At 45.3% G+C, this 21,136-nt stretch overlaps 1 protein-coding gene across 1 annotated transcript in view; it reads left to right on the top strand.

Moving 5' to 3' along the window:
* mon2 (MON2 homolog, regulator of endosome-to-Golgi trafficking) overlaps positions 1-21,136 on the top strand; it is a 126,112-nt gene that overhangs the window by 19,223 nt on the left and 85,753 nt on the right. Inside the window, exons 2-4 of the mRNA XM_079501727.1 lie at positions 13,260-13,323; positions 16,787-16,914; positions 17,555-17,686. Of these exons, the coding sequence (XP_079357853.1) occupies positions 13,260-13,323; positions 16,787-16,914; positions 17,555-17,686 (324 nt within the window). The remainder of the gene's footprint in view (positions 1-13,259; positions 13,324-16,786; positions 16,915-17,554; positions 17,687-21,136) is intronic.

Raw genomic sequence — 21,136 nt, 5'->3', positions numbered from 1 at the left:
GTTTGACCCGTGGCTTACAGAGACAGTTTGACCTGTGGCTTGTAGAGACAGTTTGACCCGTGGCTTACAGAGACAGTTTGACCTGTGGCTTGTAGAGACAGTTTGGCCTGTGGCTTGTAGAGACAGTTTGACCTGTGGCTTGTAGAGACAGTTTGACCTGTGGCTTGTAGAGACAGTTTGACCTGTGGCTTGTAGAGACAGTTTGACCTGTGGCTTGTAGAGACAGTTTGACCTGTGGCTTGTAGAGACAGTTTGACCTGTGGCTTGCAGAGACAGTTTGACCTGTGGCTTGTAGAGACAGTTTGACCTGTGGCTTGTAGAGACAGTTTGACCTGTGGCTTGTAGAGACAGTTTGACCTGTGGCTTGTAGAGACAGTTTGACCTGTGGTTTGTAGAGACAGTTTGACCTGTGGCTTACAGAGACAGTTTGACCTGTGGCTTGTAGAGACAGTTTGACCTGTGGCTTGTAGAGACAGGTTGACCTGTGGCTTGTAGAGACAGTTTGACCTGTGGCTTGTAGAGACAGTTTGACCTGTGGCTTGTAGAGACAGTTTGACCTGTGGCTTGCAGAGACAGTTTGACCTGTGGCTTGTAGAGACAGAGTTTGACCTGTGGCTTGTAGAGACAGAGTTTGACCTGTGGCTTGCAGAGACAGTTTGACCTGTGGCTTGTAGAGACAGTTTGACCTGTGGCTTGCAGAGACAGTTTGACCTGTGGCTTGTAGAGACAGAGTTTGACCTGTGGCTTGCAGAGACAATTTGACCTGTGGCTTGCAGAGACAGAGTTTGACCTGTGGCTTGTAGAGACAGAGTTTGACCTGTGGCTTGCAGAGACAGTTTGACCTGTGGCTTGCAGAGACAGTTTGACCTGTGGCTTGTAGAGACACAGTTTGACCTGTGGCTTGTAGAGAGACAGTTTGACCTGTGGCTTGCAGAGACAGTTTGACCTGTGGCTTGCAGAGACAGTTTGACCTGTGGCTTGCAGAGACACAGTTTGACCTGTGGCTTGCAGAGACACAGTTTGACCTGTGGCTTGCAGAGACACAGTTTGACCTGTGGCTTGCAGAGACACAGTTTGACCTGTGGCTTGCAGAGACACAGTTTGACCTGTGGCTTGCAGAGACACAGTTTGACCTGTGGCTTGCAGAGACACAGTTTGACCTGTGGCTTGTAGAGAGACAGTTTGACCTGTGGCTTGTAGAGAGACAGTTTGACCTGTGGCTTGCAGAGACAGTTTGACCTGTGGCTTGCAGAGACAGTTTGACCTGTGGCTTGCAGAGACAGTTTGACCTGTGGCTTGCAGCTCAGAGACTTATTTGATCCGTTATTGAGAGAGTGTAATAAGAAAGAAAAAGAAAAGAAAAACTGAAAAAAAGAAAAGAAAAAGAAAAACTGAAAAGAAAAAAAGCCATCTCCCAGTAGTGTCTGTCTGTCTGTCTGTCTGTCTGTCTCGCTCTCTCGCTCTCTCGCTCTCTATGTATCAATCTGTAATGACTTACAGCTGTACACACAGTCATGGCTCCTGGTCTTAGGAAAAGCTGTGGTCTTATACTATTGAACGAGGACAGCAGCACTATATGAGCACAGTTTACTACAGCCTAGCTTGCTTTGCTATGCTCGTCACAGACAGTCTTATAGGAAAATAACACAGTATACAGTACAATAACTTGGGAGATCCGATGGTATTATTAATATTGGGACAGAGATGCTCGATGCCGTTGAGCAAGACTCCATTATGCAAAGCCTGTGACAAAAATACAGCTGAGTTGACTGAAAATGTGACATCAGTCCGATATGAGCTATGCTAATGTTTTGCTTCCTCAAGGAGAAGTAAATGGAGAGCTCTACAAGCTCACAATGCATTGCGAGATCTGTTCGCTACAGAGACTTTTTGTGTAGAGCAGGGCTGCCAGCATTGGACTGCGAGAATCCAGGAGATGGTTTTGGGGGGTGTGGGGGAGTCCTCAAGCGGGGGGTGTGGGGGTCCACCTCCCCCAGAAACGTTTTAACAGTGTAGATGTAATTTCCTGTGTTCTGGTGAATTTTGGGAGTTTAATACCGAATCCAGGAGAAATGACATTGCAGGAGTCCTGCGGGAGATGTGGTCGAAATTCAGGACGGCTAGCCCTCCCTAGTAAGCCACACTGTAAAATCAGTTTCCATACACGTCTATACGTGATAGATCTTATATGAATCATTCTCTAAGACTGTTTTCCTATTTTGATATAACGCACCGTATAGTTCATTTTCAATGAGACCTGCGTTTTTGAGCGGAGAAGTCACGGCGCGACAGCGCAAGCGTATTTACGCGAGCGCAGTCCCGTGAATTTGTTGCGCGCGTGCTCGTTTCGTGCACACGCCCACCCTGTTTAGCTTCTTTTTTTTTTACCATCGTGTTGTCGCACCCCTCTTGAGCAGAGCTGGAGCAGACCTGTCGTTGATCCAGGCGTTGACAACGCCTGGGGTGCAGTACTTAGTTTAGACAGCTTTTGGTTTAGACTAGTCATTGGTTAGACCAGTCATTAGTCCTACAACTACAACTACAACCTCTCTCAAACCCTCACCTTAAACCTAACCTCCCGTGGGGCAGCACACCTAAACCCATGTCTAACCAATGACTAGTCTAAACTAAGTATGCACTATGCACCCCCAACGCCTGCATTCATCGCTGCCGGTTTGAAAGGCTCTTTAGAAAGGCCTATTTGATGTAGATCAGGGGTGAGCAACTTTGACGATGGCGAGGGCCACTATATTTCCACACTCACTCCAGAGGGGCCACAGTGCAATTACTACTGTCGTAGCAAAAATAGCCGATCTACAAGCTCAAAACGCGTCGCACTGCGACGCGTTTTGAGCTTGTAGATCGGCTATTTTTTGCTATATTTGAATTGAAATCCTGAATAATGTTTTTCTATTGAATTCTATTGAAAATGCATTTGAATTTATTGAATTTCAAATGCATTTAGTTTAGTTAACTTTATGAACTGTTAATATAACTACATTGGACACAAAAAGACTAACATTATAATACTAGTCACTAAGTAATTAAAGCGGGTCATGTTTGCATGTTTGGAATTGTAACAGCTGAAATCAATACTATATCAGTGTTCTGATATTAACCTGCGGGCCGCATTAAAGGTATATTCAGTGATTTCACTTCATTCAAATACCACTTATTTTTTCTTTTTTTTTGGGATAATCCTCCCTACTATAGAGTGTGCTGACCATATAAGGAGTTCCTCCCTGTCCCCAATGAGCCCCTGGGGTCAAAAAACCCTAGTTTCAGTTTTGGTGGCGGGTGGCAAAGCCTTCATCCAATCAGGATGAGAGGGGCCTTCCTCCAATCATGATCGAGCCTTGGTGCACATGCTGTTGGCCTGTTGCACTTCCCCCCACTGTAGAGCGTGCATGTGCACATTTTGTTACCGGGGCGGACTGGGTGGTTTTCCAAATCACCCAAATCACTGAATGCTCCTTTAAGTGAAGGTGGGGGCCGCCAGTTGCCCACCCCTGATGTAGACTTTATGACCCACTACTAGCATAGAATTCCAATCAGACCTGAAAGTGCGACAGAATACATCATCAGACTTTGCTTGATGAATGATAAAAAGTCTCTTCCTCTCTCAGACAACCTTCCTCTCTGACAGTCAAAAAACACTCTTCATTTCTAACCCTTCCAATCCTCTGTGACTGTCAAAGAACACACTTCATTTCTAACCCTTCCAATCCTCTGTGACAGTCAAAAAACACTCTTCATTTCTAACCCTTCCAATCCTCTGTGACAGTCAAAAAACACTCTTCATTTCTAACCCTTCCAATCCTCTGTGACAGTCAAAGAACACTCTTCATTTCTAACCCTTCCAATCCTCTGTGACTGTCAAAGAACACACTTCATTTCTAACCCTTCCAATCCTCTGTGACAGTCAAAGAACACACTTCATTTCTAACCCTTCCAATCCTCTGTGACTGTCAAAGAACACTCTTCATTTCTAACCCTTCCAATCCTCTGTGACTGTCAAAGAACACTCTTCATTTCTAACCCTTCCAATCCTCTGTGACTGTCAAAGAACACTCTTCATTTCTAACCCTTCCAATCCTCTGTGACTGTCAAAGAACACTCTTCATTTCTAACCCTTCCAATCCTCTGTGACAGTCAAAGAACACTCTTCATTTCTAACCCTTCCAATCCTCTGTGACTGTCAAAGAACACACTTCATTTCTTGCATACAAAATTGGAGCAGCGTTTTACGATGGAGTGCTGTGAACACTTGGCCCTGAGCCAAACTCACTAGCCGACCCCCCCCCCCCCCCCCCGCTGCCCCCTCTTCTCCTGAGCAGTAGGTACTGGCGTTTCAGTAAAAAATAAATGTGGACTAAAAAATAATTAAATTAATTAACCTTTAATTATGTTCTGGCCCCCACCGTCTAATGTCTTGGAGAAACATTGGCCCGAAGCCAAACCTGCTGACAGTTTTGCCGACCGCTGCCCTACTGTTCTAAGCTGAAAATATCTCTCTTTTTGAGCGAATGCATAATTTACAGTTTCCATCGCATGATACCGGTCCAATAATAGCCAATCGAATCCATCATAGGACGGATCATGCATTCTATTAGGTCAGTGGTTCTCAATGTGGGTTCCAGGGACCCCCAGGGGGTCCTTCCCTTGATATTGAAATAGCTGGCTGCTATTTAAAAAAAAAATCTTGACAATCATATTTGCAAATCATGCAAATTGCAAAAACAATCATTGCAAATGGTTTTAACCCATTCTTGGTGGGAAACCTCTTGGTATTTTAAGCGTTATGTTATGCTTTAGCTATTTAAAAATAGCAGATCTACAAGCTCGTAGCGCGGCAGCGAGTGCCGCGCTACGAGCTTGTAGGTCTGCTATTTTTGAAAAATCGTGAAAATGTGGCGCAAATCTGTGAATATATATTCTTTCAGAGCGAACGTTTTTAACTCAAATCTTTGCTTCTGGGGGGGGTCCCTGGAACAACATATTTTCAGATGGGGGTCCGCAGCCAAATACAGATAATTTTTGGGGTCCTTGACATGAAATATTGAGAACCACTGATACAGAAACATACTGTAGGTATTTCAGAAAACTCAGGATTTTGAAGACATTTTTTAAATTTCGACGTCAGGCCTAAATGGTTTTTTAACAACACAAATGTGGTGTGGCGGTCCCTCCCTAGCCTGGTGTCCCGCCTGATTTGCTGCGTTCCGTGATTTGTCTTGTCGAGTAGCGAAGTGACAAAAAACAAACAAATCACAGAATGCAGCGAATCAGGCTATAGACCCTCCCTGGCACCATTTTTTTCCAGATGGGAATCTGCAGCCAAATACATATTCATTTATTCAACTGTGAGCGAGGGACAGGAATGACAGAGGGACAGGAAGTAAGGCAGACTCACTGGTACGACCACCGAACTGTTTCCCCAATGCAACGCCAGCCGCTTGGTTCATGATGACATCATCACCAGACCATGACCAATGACATTCCACCCTCCACCACAATGTGCAACAATTCTGGCACGCACGCACGCACGCACGCACGCACGCACGCACGCACGCATGCACGCACGCACAGACACACAGTCACACACAGACACACAGTCACACACAGACACAGTCACACACAGACACAGACAGACACAGTCACACACACACGCATGCACACGCGCGCACACACACAGTCACACACACACACGACATTGGGTTATATGAGGTCAATTGCGATGCTCTATGATCCTGTGTATAGGCTAAAACAGTCTCAAACAGCAATTTACAGAAGGAAAGTAGGTAAATAGTAGTACATAAATAGCTGTTTTCCCACCATTGGATGTCAGCCTATACTACTACAAGGGAAGGAACTTCAATATGTTGTTTACCTACTGGGTAAATACATAGTAATTGGACGTTTGACTTCATTTTCCAGGAGCATAGTGCGATGCGTTAGTGTGCATAGTGTGAGCTTGTTGTAGGTCTGCAGTGTTCTGGGTGTGACACCCCCGGCCCCGCATGCAACCATGTATCCATATAAATCAGTGTTCTGGGTGTGACACCCCTGGCCCCACATGCAACTATGTACAGTATGTATACAGTATAAATCAGTGTTTAGTTAGAGGAGAGACAGAGGGGACACACATGGTTTCACTCAACGCAGGGCAAAGGAAACGCTGCCTGCCAAATGATCTGCTTTTTAATTAGAACACATGGACTCATACGTACTGCGGTGGTCTCTTATACATGTATATCTGGTTGCTGTTGGGCTGAAACCTCGTACTGTATCTCCATATTTTCTGTGTGTCTTTATTCCCTGTAAAGTAATGCCCTACTTGATGATACTACTGCCTGAGTAGCAGATTTGCAAGCTCGGAACGTGTCGCGAAGCTCACGCGTTTTGACCTTGTAGATCTGCTTCTTTTTGCTACTTTTGGGATGCTTGTATGTGAAGGGATTAAAGGGAATGTCCTTTTCTTCTGAGGTCCCGGTAATGCATAGTAATACAGAGAGTGAGACCTCAGCTGATCTACAGTAGTAAGGTCCTCTAAGGACGGAGTGAGCGGAGCTCTCCTCCTTAGAATCCACAGCAAGACAGCAGAGAGGATCCCTCCGCGCACGCACGCACGCACGCACGCACGCACGCACAGGCACGCACACGCACGCACAGACACACACAGACGCACTTAGACACACACACACACACACACACACACACACACACACACAGACACACACAGAGTCACAGACACACACACACACTCTCTTGCTCTCATCATAATTAGCTGTAGCGCTATCAGACCTCATTAGCGGGAGCATAGTGGTACAGACACACAGCCGGCGAGACATGACTTAATTTCCATTGTCCTCATTATTACCTTCTACAGTCCATCAGCTTATTGTCCTCATTATTACCTTCTACAGTCCATCAGCTTATTGTCCTCATTATTACCTTCTACAGTCCATCAGCTTATTGTCCTCATTATTACCTTCTACAGTCCATCAGCCTATTGTCCTCATTATTACCTTCTACAGTCCATCAGCTTATTGTCCTCATTATTACCTTCTACAGTCTATCATCAGCTTATTGTCCTCATTATGACCTTCTACAGTCCATCAGCTTATTGTCCTCATTATGACCTTCTACAGTACATCAGCTTATTGTCCTCATTATGACCTTCTGCAGTCCATCATCAGCTTATTGTCCTCATTATGACCTTCTACAGTCCATCAGCCTATTGTCCTCATTATGACCTTCTACAGTCCATCATCAGCTTATTGTCCTCATTATGACCATTCTACAGTCCATCAGCTTATTGTCCTCATTATTACCTTCTACAGTCCATCAGCTTATTGTCCTCATTACCTTCTACAGTCCATCAGCTTATTGTCCTCATTATTACCTTCTACAGTCCATCAGCTTATTGTCCTCATTATTACCTTCTACAGTCCATCATCAGCTTATTGTCCTCATTATTACATTCTACAGTCCATCAGCCTATTGTTCTCATTATTACCTTCTACAGTCCATCAGCTTATTGTCCTCATCATTACCTTCTACAGTCCATCAGCTTATTGTCCTCATTATTACCTTCTACAGTCCATCAGCTTATTGTCCTCATTATTACCTTCTACAGTCCATCAGCTTATTGTCCTCATTATTACCTTCTACAGTCTATCATCAGCTTATTGTCCTCATTATTACATTCTACAGTCCATCATCAGCTTATTGTCCTCATTATTACCTTCTACAGTCCATCATCAGCTTATTGTCCTCATTACCTTCTACAGTCCATCATCAGCTTATTGTCCTCATTATTACCTTCTACAGTCCATCATCAGCTTATTGTCCTCATTATGACCATTCTACAGTCCATCAGCCTATTGTCCTCATTATTACCTTCTACAGTCCATCATCAGCTTATTGTCCTCATTATTACCTTCTACAGTCCATCATCAGCTTATTGTCCTCATTATTACCTTCTACAGTCCATCATCAGCTTATTTCATCTACTCACTTTGGCAAATCTCCAAAAGCAGTCCTTTTGGGGTTCTGACCACTTCACCCATTTTCTAGGTATCGTCATGAAAATGGTCCTCACTAATGCTCATTATAAGATGGCACCATTTCTGTCTACTCACTGTGTGTGTTCAGTCAGAGGAGGGCCGTGGCCAATCAGGAACCTGTCTACTCACTCTGTGTCTCAGAGGAGGGCCGTGGCCAATCAGGAACCTGTCTACTCACTGTGTGTAGGAGGAGGAGGGCTGTGGACAGTTCAGAAACCTGTCTACTCACTCTGTGTCTCAGAGGAGGGCCGTGGGCAGTTCAGAAACCTGTATACTCACTCTGTGTCTCAGAGGAGGGCTGTGGGCAGTTCAGAAACCTGTCTACTCACTCTGTGTCTCAGAGGAGGGCCGTGGGCAGTTCAGAAACCTGTCTACTCACTCTGTGTCTCAGAGAAGGGCTGTGGGCAGTTCAGAAACCTGTATACTCACTCTGTGTCTCAGAGGAGGGCTGTGGGCAGTTCAGAAACCTGTCTACTCACTCTGTGTCTCAGAGGAGGGCCGTGGGCAGTTCAGAAACCTGTATACTCACTCTGTGTCTCAGGAGGGCCGTGGGCAGTTCAGAAACCTGTATACTCACTCTGTGTCTCAGAGGAGGGCTGTGGACAGTTCAGAAACCTGTATACTCACTCTGTGTCTCAGAGGAGGGCCATGGGCAGTTCAGAAACCTGTATACTCACTCTGTGTCTCAGAGGAAGGCTGTGGACAGTTCAGAAACCTGTATACTCACTCTGTGTCTCAGAGGAAGGCTGTGGACAGTTCAGAAACCTGTCTACTCACTGTGTCTCAGGAGTGCTGTGGACAGTTCAGAAACCTGTCTACTCACTGTGTCTCAGAGGAGGGCTGTGGACAGTTCAGAAACCTGTCTACTAACTCTGTCTCAGAGGGCTGTGGACAGTTCAGAAACCTGGCTACTCACTCTGTGTCAGAGGAGGGCTGTGGACAGTTCAGAAACCTGTCTACTCACTCTGTGTCTCAGAGGAGGGCTGTGGACAGTTCAGAAACCTGTCTACTCACTGTGTGTGTCTCAGAGGAGGGCTGTGGACAGTTCAGAAACCTGTCTACTCACTCTGTCTCAGATGAGGGCTGTGGACAGTTCAGAAACCTGTCTACTCACTCTGTGTCTCAGAGGAGGGCTGTGGACAGTTCAGAAACCTGTCTACTCACTCTGTCTCAGAGGAGGTCTGTGGACAGTTCAGAAACCTGTCTACTCACTCTGTGTCTCAGAGGAGGGCTGTGGACAGTTCAGAAACCTGTCTACTCAGTGTGTGTTTGTGTGTGTGTGTGTGTGTGTGTGTGTGTGTGTGTGTGTGTGTGTGTGTGTGTGTGTGTGTGTGTGTGTGTGTGTGTGTGTGTGTGTGTGTGTGTGTGTGTGTGTGTGTGTGTGTGTGTGTGTGGAGGGCTGTGGACAGTTCAGAAACCTGCCTTCCCGTGACATTGTCGACGTAATAACGACCAGAAATGATTTGCCACGCAACTCCTTGCAACCAAACGGTTGCGAGTAGTTGCATGTAGTTGCATGCAACCATTATTACCAATGGCAAGGAGTTGCATTGGTGTGAGATGTCCTTAAAACTGTTTTGTAGGAAGGAGTTGCATTGGTGTTGTTGTTTTGGGCCTCACGGCCAGTTGATTCCGTCCTTTTTGACGAAACATCGGTAATCCTTTGTCTATAGGACTCTCTTACACAATTGGGATCGGACCCCAAAATCTGGCATATTGCCCCAGAGATCGTAATATAAGCTAATTCTTATGTTAGCCATTGTCTTTTCAACCTTTGCCAAACAATGATGGACTTAATGGACTTAAACAGACCTTTTCCAAGCTCTATAATGTTGCTGCATGAACTGTGTCAAAAATAATTGTCACGGAAGACTATGTGTTGCTGTCCTGAGCCTCCTCCCATCGCTGGGGCTTTGTAGGCCTCGCACAATTCTTACTTGTTTCTCATCAGATCACAATTATTTTGGATAATCACATTGGAGCAGCACTATCTCTCTCTCTCTGTTTCTGGCACAACAGCGCCACTTTTGCCCCTAATGGTAATAGTAACATAGTCACAAACATACATGGGTTAACACAGACATTGCTGTTCCTTGGAGTGGTTGCACCACTCAAAAAAACGCCATTGACAATGGACAGAGTTTAATGTTTGTTTTGGTCTGTCACTGAGCAAATCGACATATGATGTTATGTTAATGATATCGCGATGATGTAAGATGATAAGGGTTGGTATTATTAAGCGCCCCTCACTTCACACGGGTGTGATTGTTCTTCATTCTATTGGCTGTATTAATATCTCCCCCTGGGAACATGTAATGTTGACACAGCAGAGTTTCTGTGTGTGTGTGTGTGTGTGTGTGTGTGTGTGTGTGTGTGTGTGTGTGTGTGTGTGTGTGTGTGTGTGTGTGTGTGTGTGTGTGTGTGTGTGTGTGTGTGTGTGTGTGTGTGTGTGTGTGTGTGTGTGTGTGTGTGTGTGTGTGTGTGCGCGTGTGTGCGTGTGCTTCCCCTTTTATGTGGCTCCATGCGAGGAACAAAGGAGAGAGCTTTAGACTTGCATTTGTGGAAGATTAACTTTAACCCCTTGAACTCCAGCATCCATAATACTCTGGGCTGGGCGGTAACATGATTAGCCAAACATGGCCGATAGATATACAGTACCAGCCTCTCACACAAAGCACCACCTTGTGAGCTTGTAGATCTGCAATTTTTTGAAAAATCGTGAAAATGTGACGCAAATCTTTGAATATATATATATATTCTTTCAGAGCGAACGTTTTTAACTCAAATCTTTGCTCCAGCCTTGACATGACATTGTTTGAGAACGACTGTCATAGAAACATTGTTTTTTTCAGAATATTGTCTATTTAGAATATATTTTTTTGGTTAAACACAGCTCCTGAGAGGCGATAGGCCAGTATATTATAATATTCTCCGTCACCACCAGCTGGAGGGGTTGCTTAGTAACTAACTGGGGCGCTTCAGAAGGTTAATATATGAATTGTTGACTCCCATGCGGTGCAGCCGGCGCGCCCTTGTGGCAGGTCAGATGATTACAGCTGATTATGGAAGTACTGACTGTACAATGACACGCTGCGCGTGGACGGAGGTCAACATTGTGACTATAGCTCCAATGCACATACAGTTGGGTGCCACCGATATTGTCCCTTATTATTTGACCCATTTAGGCCTGACCTCAAAATTAAAAAAAATCATTCTAAATCCTACAGTTTTCTGAAATAAATATTTTCAATAGCTAAATTATAACATAATGTTTAAAACACCAAAAGGGGTTCCCGCCCAAAATGGGTTAACTGTCCTTTTGCGCAGATCACGCAAACCTCAGCAAAAAGAAAAGGACAATATCGATGGCACCCAACTGTAAGGGAAACGGAAAGAAACAAAGTGTCTCATTTGGCCGGGCCGCAACTGAGGGCCTGTGGTTCTAAAAGAAAAAGAGCGGTGCAACTATGCTTTTATTGTGAATAGTTTCTGTATTTTGTAACTCTGTAAACCTTTTGAGTACAAGTAAAGTCTTTTTAAACTTTGAGTGAGGTTTCTTGTCCCGTTTATATGTTATGTTTACCCATTTAGCCCTAGACATTTTGGGTCGTAACAAATATTTGGGGGCTCGTCCGGGATATACACACACCACACACTACAAAAGTTACCACTCGCAAGCGGAACTCTACGAACTCTTAGCTAGGGAGTCTATAAGTAATCACTAATTGTCTGATTAGACAGCTAACTTGGTCCCTCTAAATGACCAGGTGACCCATGGTCTTACTGTACTGTACTGTACTGTACTGTACTGTACTGTACTGTACTGTACTGTACTGTACTGTACTGTACTGTACTGTACTGTACTGTACTGTACTGTACTGTACTGTACTGTTTTATTGTCTGTTATACTTTTATTGTTATAGTTGTGGTGCTGAGCGTGAGTGGCCCTTTGGTGCTGCTCAACAGTGCCACTTTAGGTCACCCGGCGGTGTTGCAGGTGTTCATACCCCAAACAGACGGACATAGGGACATACGGACGTACGGACACACACGGCCATTTATCGGAGCGGTGTCGTGCACCGCTCAAAAACTCAATGGGGTCCAATGCACAGCAGCCATATTTGAAATACAGTGGGCGGGACCCCTTTTTGGTGTTTTTTTAACCATTATTTTAAACTTTATCTATTGAAAAATAGCAGACCTATACAAGCTCGTAGCGCGGCACTCAGTGCCGCGCTACGAGCTTGTATAGGTCTGCTATTTTTGAAAAGTCGTGAAAATGTTCGACACTAAGTGAATGATGTGTTGCCTTCTCTCCCAACCATATGGGACTACAGCTGATGTGTAATACACGGCATGCAGGGAAACGTTGGCTCAATGTCAGAAGAACTGAGAACTGTGTTTTCTCTAGCTGTTGACATTATCAGTATCACTGATTTGCTGAGAGAGAGGGAGAGAGAGAGAGAGGGAGAGAGAGAGAGAGAGAGAGAGAGAGAGAGAGAGAGAGAGAGAGAGAGAGGGAGGAACAGCCCAGCCATGTGTTAGACCAGTTCCCAAAGTGGGGTCCGGGGACCCCCAGGGGTCCTTGAGGGAGTTCCAGGGGGTCCCCAGCTAAATGATAGTTTGGAACCAAATGGACCGGTTCCATTTGTACACTCTCAGAGATACATTAACATTGATTTTACAATATAAATTGGGAAATGCCATTACATGAGGGTCCGTAGACTAATGCATGTCAAACTGGGGGTCCTTGAAATTGAACAGGTTGAGAATCACTGCTAGAGCCGCAAAGATCTTCTCTTATGGGGGGGTCCCTGGCATATATTTTAAAATGGGGGTCCGCCGCCTAATTTGTGTCAATTTGGGGGTCCTTGACATGAAACAGTTGTAGACTGCATATGTCAGCGTTTCCCATACATTTTCAGTTAGTTTTCCAGCTCGTCTGTCTCCCTGGGACCCAAACACAAATACCTGAAATAAGCCATATTTCAAAAGTAGTGAAAATAATTTGTGCAAAAAAACAAAATACCGGGTACCGGTTTGATTCAACCTCAGCAAAGTGTTCTAAATCTTCTAAACGACATTTAACATAATGCTTTTTTTTTTGCAAAGTGGCCCTTTAACAATCTCTCTCTCTCTCTCTCTCTCTCTCTCTCTCTCTCTCTCTCCCCCTCTCTCTCTCGCCCCCAGGCTGCAGAGTCGGGCATAGTGAAGATTAAGACCATCGCGGCGAGAAGCAGCGACATATTAGCAGGTGAGTTAGTGAGTGATGGCAGTGCTGCAGACCGAGAGCTACACATCCCAAGACGACGCCTCAGTCTGCTCTCACTGTGCTCTCACAGGGGTGGAGTGGCCGGATGGTAACCGCAAGGTTGCTAGTTCGAACCAGAGTTAGTGTCGAAGTGTCCTTGAGCAAGACACTGAACCCCTAATTGCTCCTGATGTGCTGGTTGTGTGCCTTGCATGGTTTTCCGCCGCCATTGGTGTATGAATGTCTATGTAAGCTATCTATGTAAAGCGTCTTGGATAAAGGCGCTATATAAATGCACCATTTACCATTTGCTGTGATGCCAGTGCTGCACAGAGCTACACATCCCAAGACGACGCCTCAGTCCGCTCTTCACTGTGATGGCAGTTGTTTTTGTCGACGAAAAATGTTCGTCGACGAATTTTTTTCCTTCAACTACCCTTTTCCACTGACGAAAATTAAATGGAAACGAAATGAAAACTAAGCTACGATGACTAAAACTAAGACTAAATAAATATACTGACAATTTCGTCAACAAATAAAATCTAGACTACAATGTTAGGAAGGGACTAGTGGAAGAGAGATCCAGTGTAAGTCATTTTAACTTGGTTGCATGCTGAAAATAGCCGATCTACAAGCTCACAACGCATTGCAGCGCAAAGCGTTGTGAGCTTGTAGATCGGCTATTTTCAGCAAGTGTAAAATCAGTCATTACGACGGCATCAAGGCCCGCCAAAACACATGCTATTTAGTCGACTAAAACTACGACATTCCAGGTGACTAAAATGTGACGAAAACTAAATGAACACTATTCAAGAGACTAATGACTAAAACTAAAATCAAAACTGACTCAAAACAACAGTGGACAGTGCTGCAGACAGAGAGCTACAGTCTGCTCTTCCCTTCATTCCTGAGGAGGTCGATGATGGGTCCACACCGTTCATAAAGCAGAACATGTACCGTCACTGCAGACAGATGATGAAAAGGAGCTCGTTCTCCGGGTGAAAGAATGATGACTCTTTATCACCTTGAAAAGTCATCTTACTGCCTGGTAGGGATTAATCCCATCGTGTCTGGTCCCGAACGACGTGTCTATCCTCGTAATAGCTCTCAGTCTGTCTCTCCTTCAAGTATCTGGAGAACCGTTGGAGTGATCCACTTGGAACAGCGGAAATAGCAGAAAACAACACAGTGTTGTTTTTGGCAGCACATTTCGATTTTAGTTTTAGTCATAGTCTCATTTAGTTTTAGTCACGTTTTAGTCACCTGGAATGTTTTAGTGTTAGTCTAGTTGTAGTCGACTAAATGCCATGCAATTGCCATGCAATTTTAGCCAAATTAGACCGAAATACATTTTAGTCGACTAAATCAACTGTAGATTTAGTCGACTAAAATGTATTTTGGCGGGCCTTTCTTGTCTAAGAAAGAACTAGGGCCCAGTCACGACCAACTAGGAAAGTAGTGGACCCACGTTTATGCAGAGAGAGAGAGAGAGAGAGAGACCCAAGGGAAGTTTCACAGGAACTTTTCTTAACCCATTTTGGGCGGGAACCCCTTTTGGTGTTAGCATTATGTTATGCTTTAGCTATTGAAAAATAGCAGATCTACAAGCTCATAGCGCGCCACCGAGTGGCGCGCTACGAGCTTGTAGGTCTGCTATTTTTGAAAAATCAAAGAACGACTGACATAGAAACATAGCTTTTTCAAAAAACTGTCAGGATGTAGAAGACATTTATAGAATCTGATCTCAGGTCAAAATGGGTTTTAATCGAAAGGCAACAGAAAATATCAACACAGGTGCACACCTCACAGCGGCGGAGCAGGCAACGGAATATGTGTCCTCTAAAATCTCCCACAGGGAATCACAAGGCGAGGTACTCTGTCTGGACGCAACAAAGCAGGTCACAGCATGAGGAGCGACAGCCCCGCCCCCAGCCATTCATTTCGAAGGAAGTTGCTCAGTGGCGTTTTGAAGGACCCGGAAGAACGCTCTATACTTCCGCATTTTTATTTATTTGAAAACGTGCTACCGAGCGCTCAATGTTAACACATTTTGTGCCCAAAACGTCTGTGGACGTCCTGGGTATTACCGCACGTGCATAGCCCAAGACGTCTGTGGACGTCTTTCAAAAAAAATATATATATATATATTTATTTTATTTTTTTATTTTTTTATAAAAAAAAATCAGAAAAATCAAAACACTTTTTTTTTTTTTTTTTTTTAACACGTGGTGCCAAAGTTTGTGTTTTCGCCATTGAGAATGCATTTGGCGTTTAAATTAAATAACTCAGAAACTATAAAACATTTCAAAGTAAAAAGTTCCAGCATGTGTCTCCACAGTCAGCTGAATTATAAAAAATGTGAATGGATTTTCTAGGTGAAAGTGATTTTGGGCAGTTTTGCGTGGGCTCTCAATGTGTTAAACCCCAGCTCTGCGGGGTTCACTAGTTCTCTAGTTAAAAGTGGTTTAACCCATTTAGACCTACCATCGATACTTCAAATATCGTCTAAATCCTGACAGTTTTCTGAAAAACCCTATGTTTCTATGTCGGTGGTTCTCAAACATTTTCATGTCAAGGACTCCCAAAGATTATATGTATTTGGCCGCCGACCCCCATCTGAAAATATGTTGTTTCAGGGACCTCCCCAGAAGCAACGATTTGAGTTAAAAACGTTCGCTCTGAAATAATATATTCAAAGATTTGTGCCACATTTTCACGATTTCTCAAAAATAGCAGACCTACAAGCTCGTAGCGCGCCACTCGGTGCCGCGCTACGAGCTTGTAGACACCTAAAGCATAACATAATGCTTAAAACACCAAAAGGGGGCCTGGGCCGTGGCTCAGCGGTCCAGGCACCTTGGCCGGCAGCCTGAGTCTGGCGGTGTGCCCGCGGGTTCGACTCCCGATCCCGACGGCCTTTGCTGCATGTCACTCCCCCATCTCTCTCCCCATTTCCTGTCAGCCTACTGTCTGTCCCTCCTATATATAAAAATCACACCCGTGTGAACTGAGTGGTGCAAATCCCCCCCCTCTCTCTCTCTCTCTCTCTCTCTCTCTCTCTCTCTCTCTCTCTCTCTCTCTCTCTCTCTCTCTCTCTCTCTCTCTCTCTCTCTCTCTCTCTCTCTCTCTCTCATTAGCAGGCAACAGTGCAGCACTATCTCTCTCTCTCTGTTTCTGGCACAACAGCGCCACTTTTGGTACTCATTGGTACTGGTGCTCATTAACGTCACACACAAACATAGTCACACACATAGTTGAACACGGACATTGCTGTTCCTTGGAGTGGTTGCACCACTCAAAAATATAAAATAAAGGCGAAAGCCACAATAAAAACATTAACAAAAAAAAAACAAAAAAAGGAAAAAAAGGGGTTCCTGCCCAAAATGGGTTAAAAGCTAAAGTGACACAGGTGCGCTCCAGGTGTCTTCTAATGGTCTAATCACCTCTGCTCTGCTGTGTTCTCCAGCTCTGAAGGAGAACAGCTCGGAGGTGGTCCAGCCCTTCCTGATGGGATGTGGAACCAAGGAGCCCAAGATCACCCAGCTGTGTCTGGCTGCCATCCAGAGACTCATGTCCCACGAGGTGGTGTCCGAGGTGGGTACGGCGCTGCTTTTATACCTCCCTAGTCCAACTCAAAGCCTCATTTATTTCATGCAAATTCTGTGTGGAGTTTGCATGTTCTCCCCCGTGTCCCCTTGTGCAGTCGTTCCCAAAGTGGGGTCCGCGACGCATAGCCAGGGGGTCCGCGAAAATAATTCTGATTTTATTTTATTTTTTTCAAAAATGTTTTTTTTTGTTTTTTTGCCACTGAATTATGGTATGTGTGTGTGATATGTGATCGTACCATAATCACAGTAATCCTTAATCATATTCCATCTTTCAGATATGAAACAGACTCCATGCAGTCACTTTCAGTTAGCTAAAGTATAACATGATGCTTAAAACACCAAAAGGGGTTCCCGCCCAAATGGGTTAAATTACTTGAGCAGAAACATCTAAATGGCCCTGTGTGCATTATCACTATACTTCCAATCTCTGAGGCACCGTTTCAGTCTCACTGCTGCTGTTTTACTAGCTTCATAATATCTTTCACAACTGACAGACAGTTGAGTATCTTTCTCTGGAGAAGGGCTTCTTACTGCAGTGGTTATTATTCAACTTTTCTTCTTTTTTTTTTCAAGGACCCCCAGTTTAGTATGCATTATTAAGCCCCGTGCGTGTGTCCATGTTCCAGGCGGCAGCGGGGAACATCATCAACATGCTTTGGCAGCTGATGGAGAACGGTCTGGAGGAACTGAAGCTGCTGCAGACGGTCCTGGTGCTGCTGACCACCAACACTGTGGTCCACGACGAGGTCCTCTCAAAGGTACAATAACACCTCACACACACACACCACCAACACTGTGGTCCACGACGAGGTCCTCTCAAAGGTACAATAACACCTCACACACACACACACACCACCAACACTGTGGTCCACGACGAGGTCCTCTCAAAGGTACAATAACACCTCACACACACACACCACCAACACTGTGGTCCACGACGAGGTCCTCTCAAAGGTACAATAACACCTCACACACACACACACACACCACCAACACTGTGGTCCACGACGAGGTCCTCTCAAAGGTACAATAACACCTCACACACACACACACACCAACACTGTGGTCCACGACGAGGTCCTCTCAAAGGTACAATAACACCTCACACACCACCAACACTGTGGTCCACGACGAGGTCCTCTCAAAGGTACAATAACACCTCACACACACACCACCAACACTGTGGTCCACGACGAGGTCCTCTCAAAGGTACAATAACACCACACACACACCACCAACACTGTGGTCCACGACGAGGTCCTCTCAAAGGTACAATAACACCTCACACACACACACCACCAACACTGTGGTCCACGACGAGGTCCTCTCAAAGGTACAATAACACCTCACACACACACACACACACACCACCAACACTGTGGTCCACGACGAGGTCCTCTCAAAGGTACAATAACACCTCACACACACACACACCACCAACACTGTGGTCCACGACGAGGTCCTCTCAAAGGTACAATAACACCTCACACACACACACACACACCACCAACACTGTGGTCCACGACGAGGTCCTCTCAAAGGTACAATAACACCTCACACACACACACACACACACACCAACACTGTGGTCCACGACGAGGTCCTCTCAAAGGTACAATAACACCTCACACACACACACCACCAACACTGTGGTCCACGACGAGGTCCTCTCAAAGGTACAATAACACCTCACACACACACACCACCAACACTGTGGTCCACGACGAGGTCCTCTCAAAGGTACAATAACACCTCACACACACACCACCAACACTGTGGTCCACGACGAGGTCCTCTCAAAGGTACAATAACACCTCACACACACACCACCAACACTGTGGTCCACGACGAGGTCCTCTCAAAGGTACAATAACACCTCACACACACACACACCACCAACACTGTGGTCCACGACGAGGTCCTCTCAAAGGTACAATAACACCTCTCACACACACACACACCACCAACACTGTGGTCCACGACGAGGTCCTCTCAAAGGTACAATAACACCTCACACACACACACACACACCACCAACACTGTGGTCCACGACGAGGTCCTCTCAAAGGTACAATAACACCTCACACACACACACCACCAACACTGTGGTCCACGACGAGGTCCTCTCAAAGGTACAATAACACCTCACACACACACACACACCACCAACACTGTGGTCCATGACGAGGTCCTCTCAAAGGTACAATAACACCTCACACACACACCACCAACACTGTGGTCCACGACGAGGTCCTCTCAAAGGTACAATAACACCTCACACACACACACACACACACACACACACTCCACCAACACTGTGGTCCACGACGAGGTCCTCTCTAATGTACAATAACACCTCACACACACCACCAACACTGTGGTCCACAACCACAACGAGGTCCTCTCAAAGGTACAATAACACACACACACACACACACACACACACACACACACACACACACACACACACACACACACACACACACACACACACACACACACACACCACCACCACCACCAACACTGTGGTCCATGACGAGGTCCTCTCTAAGGTACAATAACACACACACACACACACACACACACACACCACCAACACTGTGGTCCACGACGAGGTCCTCTCAAAGGTACAATAACACCTCACACACACACACACCACCAACACTGTGGTCCATGACGAGGTCCTCTCAAAGGTACAATAACACCTCACACACACACTCCACCAACACTGTGGTCCACGACGAGGTCCTCTCTAAGGTACAATAACACCTCACACACACCACCAACACTGTGGTCCACAACCACAACGAGGTCCTCTCAAAGGTACAATAACACCACACACACACACACACCACCACCACCACCACCACCACCAACACTGTGGTCCATGACGAGGTCCTCTCTAAGGTACAATAACACACCACACACACACACACACCACCAACACTGTGGTCCACGACGAGGTCCTCTCAAAGGTACAATAACACACACACACCACCAACACTGTGGTCCATGACGAGGTCCTCTCTAAGGTACAACACCACACGCACAAATGGTTGCAAAAATGTTTTAGAAAATAGCTAATTGTGAAAATAACGTATTGTGATTAGGGTTGGGATTCCGGGTCGGATCCGGAACCGGTTCCATCATTTTTTTTATTAACGGTTCCCCAAACGGATCGCATCAGTCGTCATTTATCTCCGCTGTGTCTGTGCATGCATTCAAGCAGAGCCTGGGGTGACGTCACCCCACCGACATGAGTGAGTGGGGTCGGGGAGGATACCACTGTTCTGTGCATTCAGCGACCGGTCACCATGTCGAAGAGATCTCCAAAGTGTGGTTAACAGAGAGAGAAATTACTCTGAGGCTGAGCACGCAGTGCAATAAATGCGATGCCATAGTTTCCTGCAAAGGTTGTTGCAACTTGCACCAGTTGCACGTCCACATTGAGGAAACATCTCAAAAACAGTGTCCACGACTCACGAGAATAATCTAGGCACACCGTGTTTGAGAGCCTGCGGAAAGCCGTGCCCGCTCTCCCCGCAGTTCCACCAAAGCCGGCGGGGGACGAGGATGATGCAACTTACAACTTATAAGCAACTCAACTGCTTTTGATTTGTCTCTAAATTAATCGCGCGACTGTTGAGAGCCCAGCGTTTAGGTGCATATACCTCCATAGATTGATTACTTTATAAACAGTTTGCAGAAAAAAACCACAGGAACGTAGCCTACAGTTCAATACAAGGTCTGCTAAGAGGATTTTATAACCCAAGAAAGCACTATGGCTTGTTCCATTAGGGTAAGGGGTCCTTCATATTAAAATAATCTGAACATTAAAGACTTAATGTCACCACAACAATATCATTATTGCAAATGCAATATTGCAATATACAGTACAAATTGCAACAATGTTATTGTTGTGGTGGCTAGCTGGTGGTGGTGGTGGTGAAGTTTAAATAATAGTGCCACCTCATAAGTGTAAAGTGCAATTACAATCATTGAATTTGTGTTTATTATGTACTTGGTTAGGTTAGTTATAATATAAGCATAATGTATGTCAGAAAGAATGGGGAAAATAATAATATTAGGATCCGTTAAGGGAACCGTTAGGAACTGGAACCGTTAAGAGCGATCCGGTAAAATCCTAACGAATCCCAACCCTACTTGTGATGCGACACCTTCTGAGCTTGTTGATCGGCTGTTTGCCA

The sequence above is a fragment of the Electrona antarctica genome (genome assembly GCF_951216825.1).
Source record: "Electrona antarctica genome assembly, chromosome: 5".
NCBI lineage: Eukaryota > Metazoa > Chordata > Actinopteri > Myctophiformes > Myctophidae > Electrona > Electrona antarctica.
This window is presented reverse-complemented; position numbering and strand designations above follow the sequence as displayed.